Source organism: Antedon mediterranea, chromosome 6 (genome assembly GCF_964355755.1).
Source record: "Antedon mediterranea chromosome 6, ecAntMedi1.1, whole genome shotgun sequence".
Classification (NCBI taxonomy): domain Eukaryota; kingdom Metazoa; phylum Echinodermata; class Crinoidea; order Comatulida; family Antedonidae; genus Antedon; species Antedon mediterranea.
This window is the reverse complement of record NC_092675.1, coordinates 25,145,998-25,169,735: the sequence shown is the minus strand read 5'-3', so window position 1 is coordinate 25,169,735 and position 23,738 is coordinate 25,145,998. Positions and strand designations below refer to the sequence as shown.

The window sequence follows — 23,738 nt, the reverse complement described above, 5'->3', positions numbered from 1 at the left end:
CAGCAGACGGAAACCTTGTGTGGGGGCGGTGTTGAACTTGTGACGTAAATTTATTGGGTGTGACATCATCATTAGTGTGAAGAAATTACCACTCAGGTCGTCGTCGAAAATCGTCGTCGTCGAAGACCTACTTCCTGGTTATTTCTCGCGCGGATAGACGTGTTGGATTGATCTGGCTTACAGGGGTCGAAAAGGAGCCTAGCTCAAACAGTCACTTTTTACCTGCTGCATAATAACTCTCGGCATCTTCTGATTTTTTTATTGTAGCGAATGAAATGCAAGAACAATCAGGTGGATAGGACAGCCGTGTTGGCAAAGGTAGCGTTAAAACTTGAGTTCAGTCTCTCGGTGGGCCGCCACAAGAAAGTATCTTTTCGAGTCAGCCAATCACATCATTTTTAGCCTAGGCCTAGGCTGGCTAGGCTATAGCCTAAGTAGGCCTAGGAAGTAGTATTACACTGTACACAGCGTACTGTGTTTGTAGGCTAGCCACATTAAGCGAGAATTACTCGTGGCAGAAGGGTGGAGGCAGGGGATTTGATTTCATTTAATGATTTAGCCTAGGCCTATATGGAAGTGGTTATTTTTTTAAATTATTTTTTATTTGCATAATAAGAATAAGTCTAATTTTTTTTAATGTGTTTTTTTATTCTATTATAATTAATTTATATTGTAATAATTTATATTAAGATGCACCTACACTAAATAATTAACAGTGGGTCAGACTGACTAGTGTTGCCAGCATGTCCTTATTTTTTAACCTTTACCAAAAAACCCCTCCCAAAATATAGAATAAAGAAACAGTGCATTACTAATACTAGTACTAAAAAACTATACTGTAGATGCATGGTAGACCGTGCCAATAAGAAACAATGAATTTGACACGCATTTCATTGTGCCAATAGCCCTATAACACCAAATATCTGTGTGCATCAAATGCAAGTTTCTCCTCTGCACAGTCAACAATGCATCTTTGTGCCACAGTCAACCTTACTGATAGAAAACAAGGCATTAAATGCACGGTTGACCTACCTGAAAGAAACCATAATTTTTTATCTTGATGGTTTTGGACAAATATCTACCAATGTATGCTGACTTAATGTAGACAGACAAGTAATATAATTGAATATGAAGGACAGAAGCTGGAGGTTGAAACAGATTATTAAATATTTTATATATTAAATGTTTTTTTTATTGTTTTGTCTAGGTTTATATTTTATATTGATCAATTTGTTATTGGACCTTGAAAACTGCAATATTCTTGATAACAATTTTGTGACCAAAATGGGAGAAATAGTAAAATATGAAGCATTATATGACTTTCCAAAAGATGCAGAGGAGGATCTACAACTCTGTGCCGGAGATATTTTAAGTGTAAAAGATCCGGAAAAACTTGAATACTTCCAAGGAACTGTTGAAAAGCCTGTAGGATGGTTAACTGGTATTAACGAACGTTCTAAAGAAAGAGGGAGCTTTCCTGGTCCTTTTGTAAAATATGTTGAAACGATTGTAATACCAGTACGTCGACCCCCGAGTAAACCTTCTTCCCTTGATAAGCCAGATTCTCCTGCTATTAATATTGTTAATCATAACAATGGATCTGACAGGACAGAATTTGATGTCAGGCCTGCGAGGTCACCGAGTCCTGACACCTCAGGGTATGTGTCTGTAGGTGGCAATGACAGTGGTAAGTACAGTTAATCTGCAATTCAGGCTCTGTGTTTTTTTAAAATATTTATTTTATACAATCTTGATTGAATTTGAATTGAAGAAAAGTATCCAGTTAAAGGAACTGATTTAAAAACCCTCAATAAGAATACGGGTAAATACAAATATTGGATTACTTACAGTATATTCAATATTTTATGTAAATATTTTGTCAAAATTGTAAAAAATATTACCTTTCATTATCAGTTTTGTACTGTATTTGTCTGTTTTTGTGCATAGTTGTTTTTTTTTCACATTTCTTTTTCCCATATTAACCACTTTTGAAATGTTTTTTTTAAATTAATAAATAAAACTTTACAAAATGCACTGTATTTGATTGATTTCATGATCAGATTTAGACAATTTACTGTCTTCTGTTTTTATTTGTTTTAGAGCCAGAGTGTATACACGACTTAACGGATACATATTTCATATCTCCAAAACTTTGTTCCTATTGTAAGTACTTTATGTTTGCTTTTGAATTTTGAACAAGAGAAATGAATATGAAATGTGTTAATTATTAATATTAAAATACAATTTTTTACAGTACAGTATGCATGAAACTCTGGCCATATTCACAATTCACACAGGCTATAGGGAAACACCCTTACTGTACAATTAAATAATTCTTGCCATTGTATACAGTTAGTTACATACAGTAAATGGAAATTCTTAAATATTTATTGAATTAAGTAAAATGTTTATCATAGGTACAGTAAATATCTCTCTTCAGGGTTTGTGAATATTTGTAGCCACTGATTTTTTTTTTCTACAGTACAGAAAGAAATTACTGCTTCGTATCTACGCGTAGGCTTTCGTAGGTAGAACGTAGGTCATTGTTCTCTCCTACGATGTATTGTTTGTAGCCTACGATGTATTGTTTGTAGCCTACGATGTATTGTTCTCTCCTACGATGTATTGTTCGTAGCCTACGATGTATTGTTCTCTCCTACCTACGATGTATTGTTCGTAGCCTACGATGTATTGTTATGAAATCTGGGCTACGCCTCGATCGTAGGGTGGTTCGTAGAAGCATGGACAATGCAAACAAACAATGTATTGTTTGCTAATTAAAATCCTACCTAAAGATAGTAGGTCAATTTTTGTAGCCGCCCTACATCGTAGGTAATTGTTCTCTCCTACGATGTATTGTTTGTAGCCTACGATGTATTGTTTGTTATCCTAATTTGGACGGAAATCCGCCGACGAAACGACATCGGGCCGGTGGACATCAGCTCACGTAGAGAGAGTCGAGGCTAGGCTAGGCCTAGCTAGCCTGTTTTGGCGGCCTACACTATAAATTATTTATTCCTACCTTGTTGGGTTAGCGAATTATAAAAACAACGACAACTAGGCTAGGACACCAACAAAATATATGCAAAATAAATATATATTCCATATTAAGATTTAACATAAATAAATAGGCCTTTTAAAATGATTACGACATGTATAAAGAAAAAGGCCCGACCAGAATTTGGAGGGGAAAAAACATGTGAGCTGAGCAGTTTAAAGAGAGTATTATGTTTCATGTCATGTGACACAAAATCCAGGTACACGATCTTAATTACTGTTTTATCGTCGTCAGACGGTAGCCACCCTAAAAAAAAAAACATGTGAGAGATTGCGGTAAGCAGAGAGTATCGCGTTTCATGCCAAGTGACCCAAAAAAAACTAGGTCTGTATTAATTACGGTCGTTCTGTCGGCAGTCTTTTTGAACGACCGATTGAACGTCCTGATGCTATATTTAGAATGAATTGTTTACGATCTTTTTTTCTCGGCATCGTTTCTGGATGGGACGTTCGCTATATTATGTTTATTAGTTGGCCTGTTCGTTGCGGTTCACCTGTGTTGGATCGTGTCTCTCTCTACGTTATACATCGTGGGAAATTTATATTTGCCGTTGAGTAGGTAAACACGCACGAAGGAAAATATTACGATTATTAAAAAATATTATTTATTTTTTATTAATTTACAACTTTGTCCTCCGCCAATTAAATTTAACACATTAATTTCACACCTTACTTCACTAAGAACATCGTAGGGTTGTTTATTTTGGTTACGAACTCCCTACGAAGTTCAGAACGTAGCTCATTGAAAGTTGTTTATTGAGGTTACGAAGCCAAACAATGGAACCTACGAAGCCAACAACGTAGCCTACGTTCTATCTACGAAGCTACTTCGTAGGTAAAGTTGCAGTATTTTCTTTCTGTACTGTAATTGGCACACACAGTAATTGCCAAAAAGGGATTATCACATTGATTGATAAAGTATCTACACACATCTGATAATGTTCTGCAATAATTATGAAGCAGGTGCTGACAGATTGTTTAAATTAAAAAAATGTAGACTAGTTGCCATTATCTTTCTTCAGATGACTACTGTTATGTATGTTCTATCAAGATGCTGGCTTAATAATACATTGTTTTTTTAATAAACCAAAGTCTAAAAATAAATCTAGTTGGATGTTGCAATCTGTAAACCAAAAAGTAGGATTAAGAATTTTGACCTATCTTCAATGCTAAGTGTGTAAAATGCAGATACAGTACTTGCAGGGATTTGAATGCATTTACTGACCTACTGCAGTGTAATACAGTCATTTAATTTGAATTTCTCATCTAGCTGTAACAGTAGTATAATGAGGCAGCACTACAGGTTATCGTTGTGAATTGGACTGACGTCATTATTTCATTTGATTAGGGGAAATCATGGACAAAATCCCTCCCCAATGACATTTGAAAATTAGCAAAGAGCTACTGATAACCGATGTTACCAGATGTTGAAGTGATTAAATTATTGTTTAATAAACCGAATAAAACTGAAATTACTTGTACTTGGCATGTTTCTTAATCTTACTATTGTATAAAACGTACTGTCTTTTGAAACTGATAGTGTGAAGAAATGTTAACATTTCTAAGAGTGTTGTTAAGACTGGGAGAAAACAGTCATTCAATATTTGTAGGTCTAGGTAAAACCTGAATAATGGGCCTGCAATATCGTACCTGGTCCAGTTTGGCCTGTCAATTTTTCACTTTTTGATGACCAGTAAAATTGAATTTGGGCTAGTTAAAAAAACTGGTTAGTCCAGTTAATAATAAATATTATTAAAAATGACCCCCGGTATTAATTAAAGTACTGTATCTTGTGTGGTGGTTGATGTTTGCTTGTTCAGATCTAATATACTAGTTTGTAATCGGGTAAAACATTTTCACTATAATCGTTAAACAGGAATGTAAAAGGCCTTCATTCACCTTACTGTTGGTGGATCCAAGTTTTAGAAAAAGTTAGGAGAAATTAAATACTGAACTTAATATTCTATCCATCTTTTGTGTTGTACAGTACTGTACAGGTAGTTTACCCTTGGATTTACCTTAAGAAATGAAAATTTACTGATAAATCTAAAAATAAAACTGGTTTTAATATCGAACCCAATACATGTACAGTACATGAGGAACAAAACATGCGATTCCTCAAATTCAAATTTTAAGTTTCAAACAAATCATTGATAACATTAAAAGCACTGTCTAGTTTGACAAGGAAGTAAAAACTGTTTTGTATTGATGTGTTTACCAAGAGTACAGAGTACGTTGTACATCAGTACAAAGATATTAAAGCTTATTTTATTACTCAATGGAAACCAAATAGTGACATGCAAGTATTACCATAATAAACATACTAACATAATTTATTCTAAGTTTTAGTTGTGCCTGTTTCTGTGCGTAAATAATTATTTTAAAATAGATTAAAAAAAATTATATTTTTATCTTTACTGCATTTCTTCTAATTTTGTGCTCCCAAAAAATCATTTAAATCAGCGGGTGGACGGTAATAACAAATATTAACATTTTCACCCAGAATGGAATGTACAGTACTCTGTGGTCAAACAAACCGCTACAAGATTCAATCAAAATAATGTGTACGACTAATTAGAGGGGCTTAGGATGGGTACCAAAAGAAAAACACAAAGTACTATTTTTAAAACTTCTTATGGTGACTTTGCTATGTGTAAAAATTGAAACTATCAGTGATGTCTGTAATAATTTTTGATTTATTATACTTAGCCAAGTCATGTCTTGTTTTTCATACATTATGTTGTAACCTTTCCATAATGAATGAATAATTAATGAGTTTAAACTGCTCTTTCCTGTTTTATCTATATACATTCATAATTAATGAGGCTTAATAGGAATATTGCCATTTTAAATATTTAATAAAGGTGTGGGCGAATTCATTTAATAATTAATTTAATATTAGTATTTTGGTAGCCTGTGAAAAGGAAATGGTCAGTAATCTAATGTTCATATTTTTCTTGTATTTTTGTGGAAAATACTGTAAAAGCAGTGGTTTATTTATAGAAAAGTAAATAAAAACCATTCTGCATAGTGAAAAATCAATCTGGCTCAAACAAAGATGATCAAACACATAGCATAGTGGAATAAGTAACATTAGCTTCTGAACTCGGTGTATAAATGCATACATACAGTATTCAGTAACACTAACTAGTCTAAGTAGATAATACTAATCTTACAAATGCCATGTTTGATTGAAATTCAAAGAATGGCTATTTATACAGTAGAAAGTGGTTGTTTATGATACAGGTATCAGGAGGCCGTTTATTACACTTATATTGTTTCCTTCCAGGTAATGATTATATTTGGGGATGTGGTCAGGTTGGAAAAAGGTGTGACCGTTGCCAGCACGTATTTCACTTAATCTGCCTACCGTATTGTAACAAATGCCCGTGTGATCAGAAGAGGATGTATGAAGATGTTTCACAGCCTACTGTAAGTTTGTATAAAAAATATATTGTTTTCCCCTCTCAAAAAAAAATAAATAAATAATATAAAAATAATAATTTATGCTAAACAATTTTTGTTTAAATTGATTATTTTAATGTCTTAATTGATTGACTTTGAGGAAAAATTAGGTCGAGAAAAAATTATTTACCTGTTAAAAACCATAAAAAGAAAGAAGAAAAAATAGTCAACCGTAAGCCGTTTGTCTGAAATTTATAATGAAATCATTATGTTTTTAGATGATAGAATTAATAAATTTAATAATGATATACAAATAAACACAAGTTGACATTTAACAGATCATATCTGTCATTTTTGTGGTCACGGGTGAGTGTATGGCATGCTGTGGTCAATGTTTTATGGAACCTTTCTAAAATTAATTAAAATTTTAATCTTTTTTTTTTATCGCTATTGTTTTAAAGCGGAGTGTGTAGTCTAAAAATAATTATAGATACATTTAACAGTATTAATAATGTGATATCGACTTTGCAAATAATTATTTTTCCAGATAAAAAATCTGTTCTAAAACTAGAGTGTGCATTTCATACAAGGTCTCAGTCTTCATACCTCAAATGATTTTAATGACTAGACTTGTTTTTTAATTATTTTCAAGTTATTAATATTTGGATTTTTTGCCCTTAATTTACATACAATGGAATATTAATGTACAGTAATATTGTTTGCCAATTAAAAAATTAACTATTAATTATATTGCATATTTTTTCTTAGCAATATTTAGTTAAATTATAACATTTATTGCACGCATTCAATACAAAAAAGAAAGAATCTTTTGAGTAATGTACTGTAGGCCTATCAAAAATATAAAATGTATGTTGTACTGTACATGTCATTGTCAAACGTCAGTAGGCCATGCATCATCGATTTATGAACTTTTGTTTCCCAATCTCTCATCTTGAATAATAATCTATCATCTTAATAATTAATTTTTAACATGTAAAGCTAATCAATCAATCAATCAATCAACCTTTTAATTACACAGGATTTAGCAGAATGGTCAGTGGAGGATATTTTAAATTGGATGGCTGCCACAAACCTCTATAGATATGCTGACTTATTTAAAACTAAGAAGATTGATGGTAATGCACTGAACAACCTAGATGAAACGGCTTTACAAGTAAGATACAGTATATCATAGTGGTTGTAATCTTTTAAAAAACGAAAATCTATCCTTTTTGCTTTGATATTTTTCAGTTTCAAACTGGTTTTTTTTGTGCATTAATTTGAAATTATTTGGATATTATTTGAAGTTTCATTTTATTAATTTTTCTGGGTAATTTTCAGTTATTTTTAATTTACAGTATAAGCCAATACAGTATGAATAAAAAATGTACAATAAAAAGTCCTATATTGTCTTCTTTAAAACGTAATGAATTTTGTAGGTTGTTTTTAAATAGCCTATTTAACGTAAGAGACACAAGTCTGCGTCGGAGGTTCCTTTTACAATTATCCATTTACTTCAAATTAATTTCTGCAATTGAATTTCTTTGAAGAAACAGTTCATTGTTTGTTATCCTGTTAAATGTGACATAAAATGTGAATCATCTAATAAATAATGTAATATTGTTTTATGTTTTGTTTTCTGTCTATGTTTATCATTATGTATCAATATCATTTTAATTGCATTGTTGGTTTAGTAAATATTTGTAAAGGTACATTCACATTGAGGACGATTTCCTGTCTGATGGAAGAATAAAAAATTAGGGAACATTGGCATAGTGTTTAAGAATATCTAAACATTCACATTCAATCAATCAATCAAAGTAACATTTATTTCTTTTCTTTACTTCATAAGAAATAAAAACAGTGAATATGATTAAAATAATAGGGAGGGAAAACATTCCAAAAAATCAAAAAGCTTGTACAGTACAGTATAAGGCAGCCCATAAAAACTAAAAAATAAAACAGGAAAACACGGGAACCGGAAACAGGGCAAAAACTGTAATGCAGATTTTTAGTATCAGGGTACCGAAAAATGCTAAATATAAAAACTACTAATTTGATTTAGATGTCAAAATGTATGTGTGCGAAAGCAGCTCTGTTTTCTCCGGTCTACACCAAATTCTGACAGACTCAATGTGAACAGAATGTGAAGATATCAAATTCTTTCAGATAGATCCACAATCTTATCTCATCACAAAATAAAATGAAATTAAGTTTTTAGATTGTGAAAATAATTGACTTTTTCACAGTTTTAAAATAATCTCAATTATCATAAATATAGCATCCATTAAATTACACAATCATACATTTGTATGTAAATCCATAAGGAAGTAAGTGGTACATACTATTAACATTTTTAGACACAACATGGCCCTTTTAACTTCATCATCTTCCTTTTCTGTATATTTCCTTCACTGTATATTTCTTCACATTATATCCTTTTTTTTCACGACATGGGTTTTTATCTCAATGTTTGTGCAGTTTAGCATTTACCCGTCCATAATATAACCTTTAAACGTGTTCTCGGACTCGAACTGCAAACCAGGATGACAATGATACTTGATTGTGTTTATGCTTTTTTTTCAATTTGTACCAACAGTACCTTGCCATTTATTTTACTTCCTTCTACTAGGCCTATTTACCTTCTTATAAGAATGGCTCTACCAAAATTGTTGTTATCTTTTGGCTTCTCTGTTTAATATTTTCCTATATTTTGGTCATAAATATTAGCTCCTCTTTCATTTCATCTGAGAATAAATATAATTAACTAATTATTAATCAAATAGGAGTATTTAACTGGGCTGTTTTAAGCAGATAGTCAGCAGATGTAGTCTTTCCTAAAACATCTCTGTTTATATGCGAGCAGTGGGAGTAAAGTGCCCAGTCGATTACCTCTAATGTTTTAATGGGTTTTTTTTCTAGAAAATGGGAATAGGTGATGAGTTTCACCGCAATTGTCTGTTGATAACAAGAGATGAATTAGCAAAGGGTACCTCATTAAAAAAACAAGTGACATCACACTCAGCGTCTGTAGATGGTAAGTATGGTTTTCACAATATTTGAGTGTTCTTTACAGATTCAGTGTTATTTCAGGTACCTAATAGGTTTTGATAAGCTTTAATTGGAAAAAGTTAATTTTCATGACTTTACTAAAAAATGTGTGGAGCATAATTTATTCATATTGCAACATGGTGTTAATGACCTTTATCTGCTTGAATGGTTTTAGATATTGATTATAATACACCTACGAGGAAAGATGTTTAATTATAATTAATCTGAAATTAATCAAGAAAACTTCATGTAATCATATTTATTCATAGTATAACATTTCCAGACAGTGCTACCGATAAGATAATGAGAGATGAGATAAACAGGAAACATACAATATGAATAACAAAAAATCATGAACTTTATGGTATAATATATAATTTCCGTATATGATTGAAAATAAGAAGAAGATACTGAGGCGGAAATAACATCCATGAATATTACCACCCAATATGCAAGGTTGGCCTCCATAACTGTGGACTGATCAACCAAACCTAATGCATATCAAGTCAGTGCAATGTAAACCAAAAATACATCTTACTCGATATCAAAAGATTTTCTAATAAGATGCAAACTCTCTTTTTAGTTCTGTAGCGTCCAGCACAACTTTGAATGTTCTAAATACTTTATTGTTAATTATTATTTCAGTACATCATACAGCAGTAGAGCATACATTAAGGGAGCATACCTTCTCTACTATGGAATGGTGTGATAAATGTCATAAGTTCATGTTTGGTCTAATTCGACAGGGCCTACAATGTTCAGGTAGGCTATGTTAAAACCCACATTAAAGATTACTTATATAACCCCAATAATCTGTGGCATTAAAACCGGATGTTCAGACTCAACTATTATCTTATAACGTTTATAAGCGGTTTATAGCGGTGAGTGGCCAAGCGGTTAAGACCGTGGAACTGTAATACCTTGCCATATTAACATCGGCAAGGGTTCGAGCCTTACTCGCTCCATGGTTCAGGTGGTAAAACAAGTCTTCTTGGATAAGGACTATAAACCGTAGGTCCAGTGTACACATCTGGCTCATGTGCACTTTAAAGAACCTAGTACATCTTTCGAGACGAGTAGGGCTAGGCTCGCGCTAACCGCTCGCCAATTCGCCAATGGCGACTGGAGTCTCCATTTGGCGAAAATAATTATTGCCTCGTTCGCCAAATTGGCGAAAATACATTTCCAAGCCTAGGCCTAGCCTGGTCGGCGTGACTTCTTATGGGAGCGAGAATTCGCCACACTTCGGTACTTTCTGACTCGGGTACACTTTTTACCACAACAGCATTTTATGTGACGACGTCACGATCGCCGTGTTCATTTTTTTAGTTCTGTTTAAACATGCGCAGAGCGTGCCTCGATGACGTTTTAATGACACACAGTTAATGTGATTGGTTCGTGGCCGGTCGTCGTCGACGTGATGATGAGCGAATAAAAGGGGAAGTCCCTATTCTTCGACGTAGAAAATGAACTTCGAGAAGAAAATGTAAACAGAAACATGTGGACGAAGACTTCCGTAAACGAGGCTGTTCTGTTATTTAAAAAGGGGAATTTTAAATTTAACAAAGTAATTACCTCAATAGTATAATGTTAACATGTTTAATTTTATTTCCCTTTCGATTATTCTAACCGAAAGTTGCGCTTTAAATTGAATAGCTAAGAAACAACGTATACTACAACGGCAACCCTGGCCAAAGTGCGTTTCGGCCGCCTTCATAGAATGGGTTACGGCCGCTGCATAGCAAATTCAAAGCTTCTTAAATTTCTGTGGTACATTTCTTCCTAACGTACTTGTTTTATATAATAGATTGATAAATATTCCACTTATTAAATAATTTAATAAATAGGTAAAATTGACGTTTCGAAGCAAGTATTCCATGATGAGAGGCGACATTTTTCGACATGCCTCGTGTGCGGTGAATACTAGTTCAGAAAATGGAACAGTCCACTGTGCGGGGGTTATCCAATCATTAATTAACGCGCTAATACCTAGGCGACGGTAATTTAGTAATAAGCGGAGAACTGAATCCCCCGTAAGGAAAATGGTAAACACTGATATTTATGGTAGGGATTATTTTTTTCAGTGGTTGGTCTTGTTGGCTTCTTCGCACCAGGTCCACGCAAAGTCAAATAAAACGATGTGGTTTATCAAACAGAAATATAAATTAGCTTTAATTCATTACTAAATTAGCCAGATTTTGATAATGAGAAAGGCTAAAAAATTGTTATCGTTAAAATTGACATATGAGGCGGATGTACATAATAATAATAACCGATTTACATATCAAAATAAAGAGTATTTAAAGCCTGATAACATGCAACAAAAATTACTCCACCACCTATTATGGACCTCGTGCGATCGGGTGCGAAAATGGGTAGGTGTTTTCCGAAGTTATTTTTAGCGCGCAGATTTCGGCTCGCCGGCTTTTGTACCTCATTTTTAACTCGTGTTTTCTATTAAAATATTTAATAAACATAGATTAAAAATATATAAAAATAATCCCTTAAACAAGATCTTTCCAGGCATATAATTTTTATTCTCATGGGTACATAAGAAATAGTATATTTTTAACTTCAAAGACACGTCACTTTTTGAAATTTCACGAACGTGTTAAAATCGCGGTAACGAAAACCAGCTTCATTGGGATAAATAATAATAATATAAATGTAAAAGAAGTAAAATAACAAACAAATACATACATTATTTATTTAATAAACATTTTTGCGAATTTTTTAAGGTTTTTTAAATTTGGCTAAAGGATTTTCAATTTGGCTAATGTTTTTCAAAACCTTTCGCCATTTTGGCGAACGAAAATTTGACCTTAGCGCGAGCGTAGTAGGGGATTACAGACAGCCACTGTTACTCATCAAGATTGTCAGCATACGCTGTTTAGGGTCACCGTATTATTTTTATAATATATTAAATAATATATAGTACTGTATATAATTTTAGAATGATTCTTGTCTTGTTTAGAGTGTGGTCTTATATGTCACAGAAGCTGTGCAATGACTGGTTTGCCCGTCTGTAATATTTCATCCTCGATCAGAAGTAATAGTTTTTGTAAACGTATGTATTTTACACTTTGGTTTATAGTGGAGTGCATTTAATGGATGTGTTAGGTATTATCAGATACATTTCACAAGATTTAGTTATGGAATAATCCATGTATTGTCATACTGCAATCATTTGAACACAGTGCCCTGGAAATACATACAAAGTAGACATGTTCCCAATAAAATTCACAGTGCTTGTTTCACACATACAGCATGACATTTTGAATTTCAAAGACCCGCACTATTAAACCAACATGTTAAGCACAAACTACAGTACAGTACCAATGCTGGACATTCTTTACATCCATTACGTATTCCATAATTTGAAAATTTCTTTAGTAAATGATTTATTAAATTTTTTGTGTACAGGAAATGTCTTTTCAAGAGATTTATCTGAGCAGTTTGACCCTGCAAGTGACCCAGCACCTCTTGTAGTAGTCAAATGTGTTGAAGCAATTGAAGAAAGAGGTAAACATGTTGTCGTTGTTTAATGACTCTTTCAACTTCACTCCCTAAGCTTTAAATAGTTTATCCATCCTGTAATTAGCGAGTTGCTCGCTGTTTTTATGCGTATGAAATAAGATAAAGAATAGTAATACATTATTTGTACAAGTATTAATTGGTAATTCTTCCTAAAGATATTTTCAGGTATTTTGAAAATAAATGAAGTCAGAAATTCTTTGTTTAACTATTTAAGAAATTGTACTGTGTAAATAATTGAAAAGAACATATAAACTAATTGTGTGTTATTGTTATTGCGCACTACACAATTTATATAAATGTTTTCTATCAACTCTCACTATAAACACTTTTCAAATTTTCTGGGAAGTTTGGTTCTTCAGAATGCATTTTTAAAGAATGAATGTAAGCATTTAAAAGGGTCTTTAAAATAACTTCTGTCTTTATAAAACTGTAAAATGATATTGTGTTCCATTCAGTTTTTTTCCAATTCATGCCATCTTCAACATTGTTTAGTTTAGTAGTGAAAGTAACATGGTTTGTAGTGTATTTGTGTATTTTTCACTCTATGATCTTTAAACAAGTTTGTTTCCATTTAAATAGGTTTGAATTCAGAGGGTTTGTACAGGACGTCATCTGCAACGCTCACAGTCAATCAGGTTAAGAAACAATTCAATAAAAACCCAAACACAGTGGATCTAGACAACGTTCACGATATTCATTGTATTGCTGGTGTACTAAAGCGTTACCTACGAGAATTACCGAATCCTGTCATATCACATGATCTGTACTCTGATTTTATAGAAGCCAATTGTAAGTAAACAAATGTACTGTAGGGGAGCGTGCCCAAATGTTTTTACTCCGTTTAACTAGTTACTAACGCAGCTAGTTTAACGATTTACCGTTATATGCGAGCTAATTTAAATGGGTTTGGGCGTGTTCAGTAAGGCATATCAACCCCTCTGTTTACTAGCTACTAATGAATCTTTATACTTTTACCAAAAATACCAATATGACATTGTCAAGCCTCCTGTGATGCAGTAGTGCAGTCAAATGTATATTGTGTGTAAACAGAATAATATCCCAGATCATTTAAATATATATTGTCATCCTGAAAAAGAATTAATTAAAGCAAATGCAAATGGATTTTTGGTTGAACCATATTTGCTTAGGGTAAATAAAAATAAAGAATAAGAATTTACGTGTATATTGTTTAATAAAGAAATGGACACCTATCTATCTACCTATCTTGATTTACAGCAATAAGGAATGAAATGGAAAAAGTGGAGAGACTTAATGATTTGGTTGAGTCCTTAACAGTGGCTCACAGGTCAACACTTAGGTACCTAATGAAGCACTTCACACGCATCTGTCAGCACTCACTGGTCAACAAAGTTGGACCACAGAAACTTGCTTCTGTCTTCTGCCACATTCTGCTTCGACCACCAAGGGATTGTATTCTGTAAGTTTTCCTCTTTATTCTCCTACTCCTATGGTTGAAAATAACTATTGAAATCCCTTGTTGAAATATAAGATACACACACAATCCACAAGGCAGTTTTATTTTGAATGAACTTCCAACAATAAAGCAGCATTTTAACAACTCACTCAACAACTGGATTATTTGCTTACATCAGTATCTTTATACATGTATGTCCTTATTATTTCTAATCTACGATACTTAATACTAACAAGTTATATAAGTACTCCTTTTGTATAATGATTAATGTATTAAATATCTGTAAACCAATTGGTGATTACAATAAGGAATACTTATCCAATCAAAATGTAGTTTTGACATTGTACTGTACATTCAGTCTTCTAGATAACTTACTATTATTTAAGAGTCGCTCAAATGCTGTTATATTTGAAATTTTAATAGTTTACACTTTTGTGTTTAAATAACTAGTGTTTTGAATATTTGTATGTTGATCTCCAGTTACTTGTGTCATAATAACGCATCATCGTTTTGTTTATTATTTTATTACTGTTATTAATTGTTGCAGAGAAGTTATTAACAATTCTGAAATTCATCGAGTGATCATATTGTGGTTGATAGAGAGGATAGACTGGGGTGTTAGTTCAAAGGATACAATGTCAAGTATGTATTGCTTTCTAATCTGTTCACTAATTCACTAACACATGATCAGTATGCGAAAATCTACCTATGGTTTCATGCAACGTATGTTGAATAGTGGTAACATCCTTGTAGCTTGTGTTTGCAAACATATGCTCCATAACTCCGAAATGTATTGTAGATGGAGAAGCATTCTATATATTAAAGTTTACAATTTTTCTGTTTATTAGTTTATTAATATGGATGATATTTCCGAATTAAAATGAAATTGAATTGAATTGATTTGAATTATACATTTACAAATATGGAAGCTAAGCTTGTTAGTTATTTGCAATGTTATTTCAACAGCTGCTGGCAAAATGATAAAACTAGCTTTGCATTGTGATAAAGCATTGGCCACCATAGCCAATTCAAATTTATTCAGAAAAATTGTCATTTTTTTAGTTGCATCTTTATTTGCCAATTTGAAACCCAAATTATGTCTTTAATATTATTTTTAATCAGATGTACCACCACCGCTGCCACGGCAACCAATTCGCAAAGAAGCCAGCATCTCGATGGAAGACAGTGATTGGTACTGGGGAGACATATCAAGGTAAAAAAGAAGAGAATTTTTATGTAATTATTAATTAAAAAATGAACTGATAAATTGCTTGAGAACTCTCTACACATTATTGTTACATATGCATTTATGCATTTTCTTTTAAATGTTTATATTTTGTGCAATATATTTGGGTTATATGAGCAGGGATGTCACCACGCTGGTCGGCGCTGGTCGGCCCCGACCAGCACTCAACATTTCCGACCAGGATTTACAGGCTGCCGACCACCACTATTATTTATTAATCATTACGATATTTCTTAGGCCTAGGCCTAACTAAAATTCGTACTAAAACATTTTACCTAGCACATCGTTAATAACAGACAAGCTAGCCTCATATAGATAAGACAAAAGACTACAGCAAATTTTCCCGTGGTTACGTACGTTACTTTATTTGTAACACAATACCAGGCCTACCCTGGCCTGGTATTCATTGTTACAGCTTGTGAGTCATGGCGAACAACGTGCTACACAGCACAGTGTACAAGTTTAAAGTTCACATAGCGACCATTCAAGCGTTTTATTTTGCACAGATTAAAAATACAAACAAGTACGCAGTAATTAAAAATGTATAACTACATAGACCCAAACAAAATCATTTTTAATTGCTGAATGTTTTGTCACCCTGCTTTAATTATATTATGTTACTAGTTTTACATTTTTGTACTCTACGAACTATTAAAAAAAATAAAAAAACATGCGCATGGTTCAGTGAGACCGGGCAAGTTCGTTCGTTTATGATCGCCGAGCATGGTACAATAATTACACGTCCCTGGGATAACTTCAGGTTGCTGAACTTCAGTTAACCAAAGATAGTGTAGTAGGACACTATCTTTGAGTTAACCCATAAACACGTGTCTCTGTTCTTGCCGGCCATGCACTCTACATGCTTGCCGCACAGTTGTGAAACAAAAAATCCGGAATTCGCGAATACGCTAAAAAACTCTCGCGCAAAAGAACATGAACATATATCGAGCAACAAGTAGTAAGGTCTAGGCTAATAATTTATCTACATTATTTGATTAGGGATTAGGCCTAAATAAAGAAGCGCCCGTTTTTGTGGAATTCAGATTTTGGGTTTTGGGGCATCTATCTAAGCCTTGGCTAGGCCTTAGTGGTCGTAGTGTCTACAAGGCAAGGCCTAAGCCTGACGCGATCTATTGCTTTTCATTTCGTGAGCGTTTTTTGGTTTTCGCGAATAATAACGGCGACTCCCCGATGGTACAAGGTTAGGCCTAGACCTGACGCAATTTGTTGTTATTTATTTTCCTAATTCTTTATGTTTCGCTGAAATAACGACAAACCCCGGGGGGGGGGGGGAGAGATACCCCGGGGTTAACCCCCTCCCCCGGGAAATTTGCCGACCGGCACTCCAAAAAGCTGGTGACATCCCTGTATGAGGAGACTAATGTACTCATCGCACTCGGCGTCTTCTAGCGCTGAAGTGAATTTATATTTTGACATTAATTTTTTATATTTCATAGCTTTACATATATATTTTATATGTCTTTAAAAAAAATAATTATTTAGATATCTTTAACTGTAGTTTCTCTCAATTTAAATGTATTATTAATGAAAGTATTTAAATAATCTTATTTACATTTTTGTATATATTTATATTGGCTTATATTTTATAGTTTAGTTATTTTATTTTCAACCTGTTATTGGTGTTTTACACTGTTGGCTTGAAATAAAGAATAAAGATATTTATGATATATATTAATGACAATTTATTTGTATGTAGTTTTTATATACCGTCAATAATTTATTCATATAGTTTTTGTATTTTTATATATATTTTCACTGTTATACTGTATGTGCCAACATTTAGAAGTAAATAAAAATTGGTTAAGGACAATAAATGTATCTTATCTTATAGGGAGGATGCCAATGAGAAATTGAAGGACATGCCAGATGGCACATTTCTGGTACGAGATGCATCAACCAAGGCAACTCATGGTGACTATACACTCACATTGAGGTAAGAAATTACAGCAAAATATATATATAATAATTGTATACTAACCTATTCTAGTTATCTGGCTGGTTATAGCAATTCTCTCTATTTCTGATTGACAAAACCCAAACCAATGATAAGGTAAAAAAAAAAAGTATAAAAGCACATTTGATGTGAAAGCAATTTCGTTCAAAAAAGTGCTTGTTAGATTCAGTACCCCTAGAGAGCATGACCCTCATTTGCATGAGATAAAAGATGCTCTGTATTACTAAAATGTATTTTAAAAGTCTTTTAGTGTTCAATAAGACTAATTTATTGGGAAAAGACAAAAGATATACATATTTTAATTTGTATTTTTTAATACAGTAGAACCCCTATTAAAGCGTGGTTCCCACTAGCGACGCAACGCAACGCAAGTGAATTGACCAATCACAAGCGATGGCTTATTCGCTTGTAATTGCTAACTGTCTATAACTTCGCTTGTTATTGGTTAAAACGCTTGCGTTGCGTTTACGTCCTTGCGTTACGTTCTAGTGGGAACCAAGCTTTAGGAGGTACGTTCTGGACAACAAAGTGTCCCCTTAATATCATATTTATTTATTACAGGAAGGGTGGAAGCAATAAACTGATCAAGATCTTTCATAAAAACAGAATGTATGGCTTCTCAGAACCACTTAAGTTTCATTCAGTACCAGATTTAATCAATCATTATCGTTCACATTCCTTAGCACAGTACAACGCTAATTTAGATATAAAGCTTGTACAGTCTGTTTCTAAGTATGAAAGTGTAAGTACTACCATGTGTTTTGAATTATGTATAGACAATATTGCTGATGCCATCTATATTTTATATTGAAAGAATTCATTATTTAATGAAGAGTTTAAATTGTGAATCATCTTTAAAACATCTACAATCACCAATACTCTTAACACAGAATTGGTTCATTGATAATGATGTAGAATGATAAATAATTAATTTTGTTAATCTATTTTTGACAGGACCATGAAGCAGAAACGAGTATTGAATTGGTTATTAGTAGATTACTAGAAAAGAACTTGGAATATCTTGCGAAAACAAAGCAGTACGACCAATGGTATGATGAATATAGTAAGACACAGCAGGTAAGCCATAACTGATATGTTAGTAAAAAATGCACCTCATCCTTCTAAAAATTAGAAATGCATCCAGATTGCTTTACAAAAACCATAGTGTAAATTATAGAGAAGTTATTTTCAAAAGTAATATTAATGTTTTTATTTATTTTATTTGCTGTTCAAAGTTGCTTTTGAAAGTATTTAAACCATATCTCTACAGCTGTGTAGTGCATTTTTTTAAAAAACATTTTGTGAGTGGATACTATACCAAATCATGATAATCTGTATTTTTTTTGTATAGGAAATTCAATTAAAGCAGCAGGCATCTGATGCATTCAATGAAACAATAAAAGTATTTGAAGAGCAGATGGAACTTCACCTACAGAACCAGAAGGAAGCTAACCCAAAAGATTTACCAGAGTATGTATAATATTTGTATTATTTTATTTTTTAATCTCCCAGCAAATAAATATCAAGTACACAACTTACTAATTACAGGATGGGAAACCCATGCTTAACCTAGTCTCATATGAGGCTGTCAAAAAAATTGCGATAAACTATGAGAGGATTTGGACACAGGACCCTGGGATTATTAACAAGCATGTCAACCACAAAGCCACAGTACCACTTTCCTTATTCATAGCAGTGGTGTATTATTGTTTCAATGTATTGATTATGTTGCATGATGTGATGCTGTTATGTTTTTAGAATTGTTTATAGTAAAATATATTTTGTACATATCCATTATTGAATATAAATTCTAAAGATTAATTTTCTATTTTCTCAGGCTGTTGAGAAATTATGAATTATTGCAGTCACGCATGAGTGAAATCCGTGAACACCAGCAAGCGTTAAATGATGAGCTACAAGAACAGATCAACACAAATAGGGGAATGGACAGAAATATGAACAGCATTAAACCAGTTATAATGGAATTGAAAAAGATCAGAGACCAATGCATTATGTAAGACCTAATATATGATATAGTACTTCACTACAGTGAAACCCTTTTTTTGTGACATGTATATTTAGGGAACACTCCTATTAAAGGGACACTCCTATTAAAGGGACACTCCTATTATTAGTTTTATCACTATGGCCAACTCCTATTCAGGGACACCAAAGGGGTTTACTTACTTACTTACGTAAAAAAATTAAATTTAATGTTACAGTTGTTATTTATTTTATAATTTAATTTACATGTTATTTTTGTATACAGGTGGCTAGGAATGAAAGGTGTAAAAAGAGAAGACATTAATAGCTGGCTGACTATGGAGAATGTAGAAAGGTAGACCTTTTGTATATATCTATCATTAAATATTAACAAAATTTAATTCATCAACATATTTTGTGTTATTATACATGTTCTCTTTGAGCAAGGCCATATACATGGCTGCAGTCGCGTGCGCAAATTTGAGTTAGTGTTTACCGACAGACTGACTGACCAACCAACCGACATAGTGAGATGTAGAGTCTCGTATAAAAACAATTATTATTAAATATTATTTTATTTGCAATTTTAATAATTATTATTAACTTTTATATCACAATTTTTAGATTTTGCAGCCAAGTTTAATAAATCTTTTTTCTATTGTAGTAGTCACAATCAATTGCGATCTGATCTTCCTCATCACGATGAAACTTTATGGTTCGTACCGAATCTGACTCGTGCTGATGCCGAGAACCTACTGCACGGCAAGGCTAAGGGAACTTTCCTAATTCGCCAGAGTAGTAGACAAGACGGTTACGCATGCTCTATTGTGTAAGTATCAATACTTTTCATATATTATGTGACATTATGTTAATGTTGTTCAATTTATAAAACGCTTTTACAATCAAAAGATTGAAAAGAGAGAAAAAACAGAAAGAAATTACAAAGAAAAAAGATGGGTTTATTATGGGATTATCATTTTTAATAGTTATTTTTTTGTGTTTGATAATTTGAGATTAATTTGTTTGTAATGTAAATTTTAAAAAAAATTTACCCATTTCAATATTATTAATATTTTTGTTATCCTTTTTGTCATTTCATATCAGTAGTTTTTAATTTGTGTATTGCGTATAATATATAATAACATATAGCAAAACATATTAAAAATGTAGTTATAACAAGTTATTGAATAGATTAAAAAGGGTGATAACAGAATATAAAAATTAAATATTTTTTAATCTGTTTTTACAGTGCTAAAGAAAGAGAGACAAGACATTGTAAGATAATATTCACAGACACAGGATATGGATTTGCCGAGCCTTATAATCTGTACAAGACATTGAAAGAGCTTGTGCTGGCGTACCAAGAAAGCTCTCTTGCCCAGCACAATGACGAGTTAGACACCACGTTAGCTTACCCTGTGTATGGACCCCCTCCACCTGATGAAAACATGTACACATAATTTTTAATGAAATCACAGTGTACACATTGGTGCATAATCTTCCTTGGTTAAGAATAATGTGCTCATCTTAATTTTTGTATAATACTGTGCAGTTAAACTGGCATAGTACATAGACTCCTTGAAAAATGTACTTGACTTATTTGTAGAATACCTAACATTTAAGATAGCTTAGTATAAGGAAATGCTGTACTCGTGTTAAATTTTGTAGAACACTATAGTGAGCAGTTTCTCTAGTAGAGTACATGGACTACATTTACCTCGGTGGAAAAATGTGCTTATCTTAAAATGTAGGACACTGAGCAGTTTCTCTAGTAGACTACATGGACTACATTTACCTCGTTGGAAAGGTGTGCTCATCTTAAAATGTAGGACACTGAGCAGTTTCTCTAGTAGACTACACAGACTACATTTATCTTGTTGGAAAAATGTGCTCATGTTAAAATGTAGGACACTGAGCAGTTTCTCTAGTAGACTACATGGACTACATTTACGGTACCTCGTTGGAAAAATGTGCTCATGTTAAAATGTAGGACACTGAGCAGTTTATTTAGTAGACTACACCGACTACATTTATCTTGTTGGAAAAATGTGCTCATCTTAAAATGTAGGACACTGAGCAGTTTATTTAGTAGACTACACCGACTACATTTACCTCATTGGAAAAATGTGCTCATCTTAAAATGTAGGACACTGAGCAGTTTATTTAGTAGACTACACAGACTACGTTGGAAAAATGTGCTCATAGTTTAAATGTAGGACACTGAGCAGGTTCTCTAATAGAATACATGGACTACATTTACCTCGTTGGAAAGGTGTGCTCATCTTAAAATGTAGGACACTGAGCAGTTTATATAGTAGACTACACAGACTACGTTGGAAAAATGTGCTCATCTTAAAATGTAGGACACTGAGCAGTTTATCTGGTAGAGTACATACAATCTCTGTATTTTAGTACTTGCCATTTGTAATTTATAAACCCATTGTTTAATTACAATCGTCTAAATAATTTTATATGCTAGTTAGTTCATCTAAAAAAACAATTGTTTTGTTTTTATTTCCCAAATTTACAAATTATCTTGATTTCCTTGATAACAAGTGAAGACTGGATTGTGTTTGTGTACTCATTATTCTTAGACCTAGCTTGGTGCCTAGAATAATATCCATATCACCTTCAAAATACACTTATTTCTTTTTGAAATGATTAGCTCATAAATTCGGTGATTTAAAGTACTGTATATTTCATATATCATTTTATGCAGTTGTATATATTTTTAATGCAGTCTATTTTTACTGCTGTGTATTTTTACTGCTGAGTATTTTTACACGCATATCTAGCAAAATTTCTGTAGCATAAATAATATTACTAGTTGTTTACTCCACTTTTTTACACAAATTATAATATTTACAAAATGAGACACACTCTTTCTAATCTCTAATTTTCTTTATAGGTTGATGAAGTTATTTAAAAAAATACAATTTATATAATGGTTTGTATAGATACTATTGGCATATAAGTATTGAAATTATTTAAAAATATAGAAAAATAATCATTGAGTACTTTCAAATGGCAGCTCACTTTTTAATATAAGATAAGTATAAATTGCAATCGCATGAAAACATATTTGTGTATTATATATTTGGCTTATTATGTAAAAAAAATTAATAATAATAAAAAACAATTTATTTTACATTAATATTCATAAACTGTAAATATTTGATAAAAATATACAAATCGGATCTTGTTTAAAATTGAGAACCAATGTGAAATTGAAAGGAAAATATTAAGTGTCATTTAAGTTTTGATCCTAAGGTCCACAGTCTAACTAATTCACCTCTTTCATTGTCTAATATTTTATAAATCAACATTTATCTTTTTATATTAAATTTCCATTATTTGGAAATCTTGTCTTCCTATTATGTGTATGTAGTGCTTATTGTCGTGTTTTGTATCTTTGCTATTTGTGCGTTTAGGAATTCTAATATTAAAATACGTAGTGACAAGGGTTAAAAAGATGGTTGTCTTGTTTATTTCATTGTGATTTATCAGTTTAAAACCAACCAATTCCCTATTATGTATCTCCACATACTATCTATTTCCGAAGTATGATAGGAATATTTGGTAATACAGCATCTTATTTATATCACATGTGGTGCCTGTATCATGTAAGGATAGGCCTACTAGATACACGCGATGTTCTATTACCATTAATATTCCTATGATACTTCGGAAATAGATACAGTACCGAGAATCGGCTGTTAAAACACTCATATTGGTTTGTACATATTACAATAATATTTGCCACTTTTATTTCGTGTGCTTGCAATGTTCAATGGGTACTAATACTGTAATTGGAAAAACACAGTATAACAATATCTCAATCATTCTTAGTTCCATTAAAAACTAAGGGCCCTACATGTATTATGTTGATTAATTGAGAAAAAAAGTATTACGTTTGCTTACAGTAAACGTGACATTAATGTAGCCATATGAAATATCTATCTTACATTCAAAGGACGTTAAGCAATGCGTTTGTCTCAATAACCCTCTAAGTTAGTTCCATTGAATACTAAGGACCCTTACATGTATTA

At 32.5% G+C, this 23,738-nt stretch overlaps 1 protein-coding gene across 1 annotated transcript; it reads left to right on the top strand.

The window, feature by feature from the left end:
* Window positions 1-114: 114 nt before the first annotated feature.
* Window positions 115-23,474, top strand: LOC140050968 (phosphatidylinositol 3-kinase regulatory subunit alpha-like). Its single transcript, XM_072095993.1, has 21 exons — window positions 115-318; window positions 1,208-1,687; window positions 2,101-2,163; window positions 6,347-6,489; window positions 7,502-7,636; window positions 9,385-9,499; window positions 10,159-10,275; window positions 12,488-12,580; window positions 12,937-13,035; window positions 13,630-13,839; window positions 14,287-14,488; window positions 15,033-15,127; window positions 15,608-15,698; window positions 17,584-17,685; window positions 18,268-18,448; window positions 18,661-18,783; window positions 19,058-19,176; window positions 19,544-19,720; window positions 19,976-20,044; window positions 20,354-20,518; window positions 20,939-23,474. The coding sequence occupies exons 2-21, from the start codon at window positions 1,285-1,287 to the stop codon at window positions 21,147-21,149; spliced, it is 2,913 nt and encodes a 970-aa protein (XP_071952094.1). The 5' UTR covers window positions 115-318; window positions 1,208-1,284; the 3' UTR covers window positions 21,150-23,474.
* The last annotated feature ends 264 nt before the right edge of the window (window positions 23,475-23,738 follow it).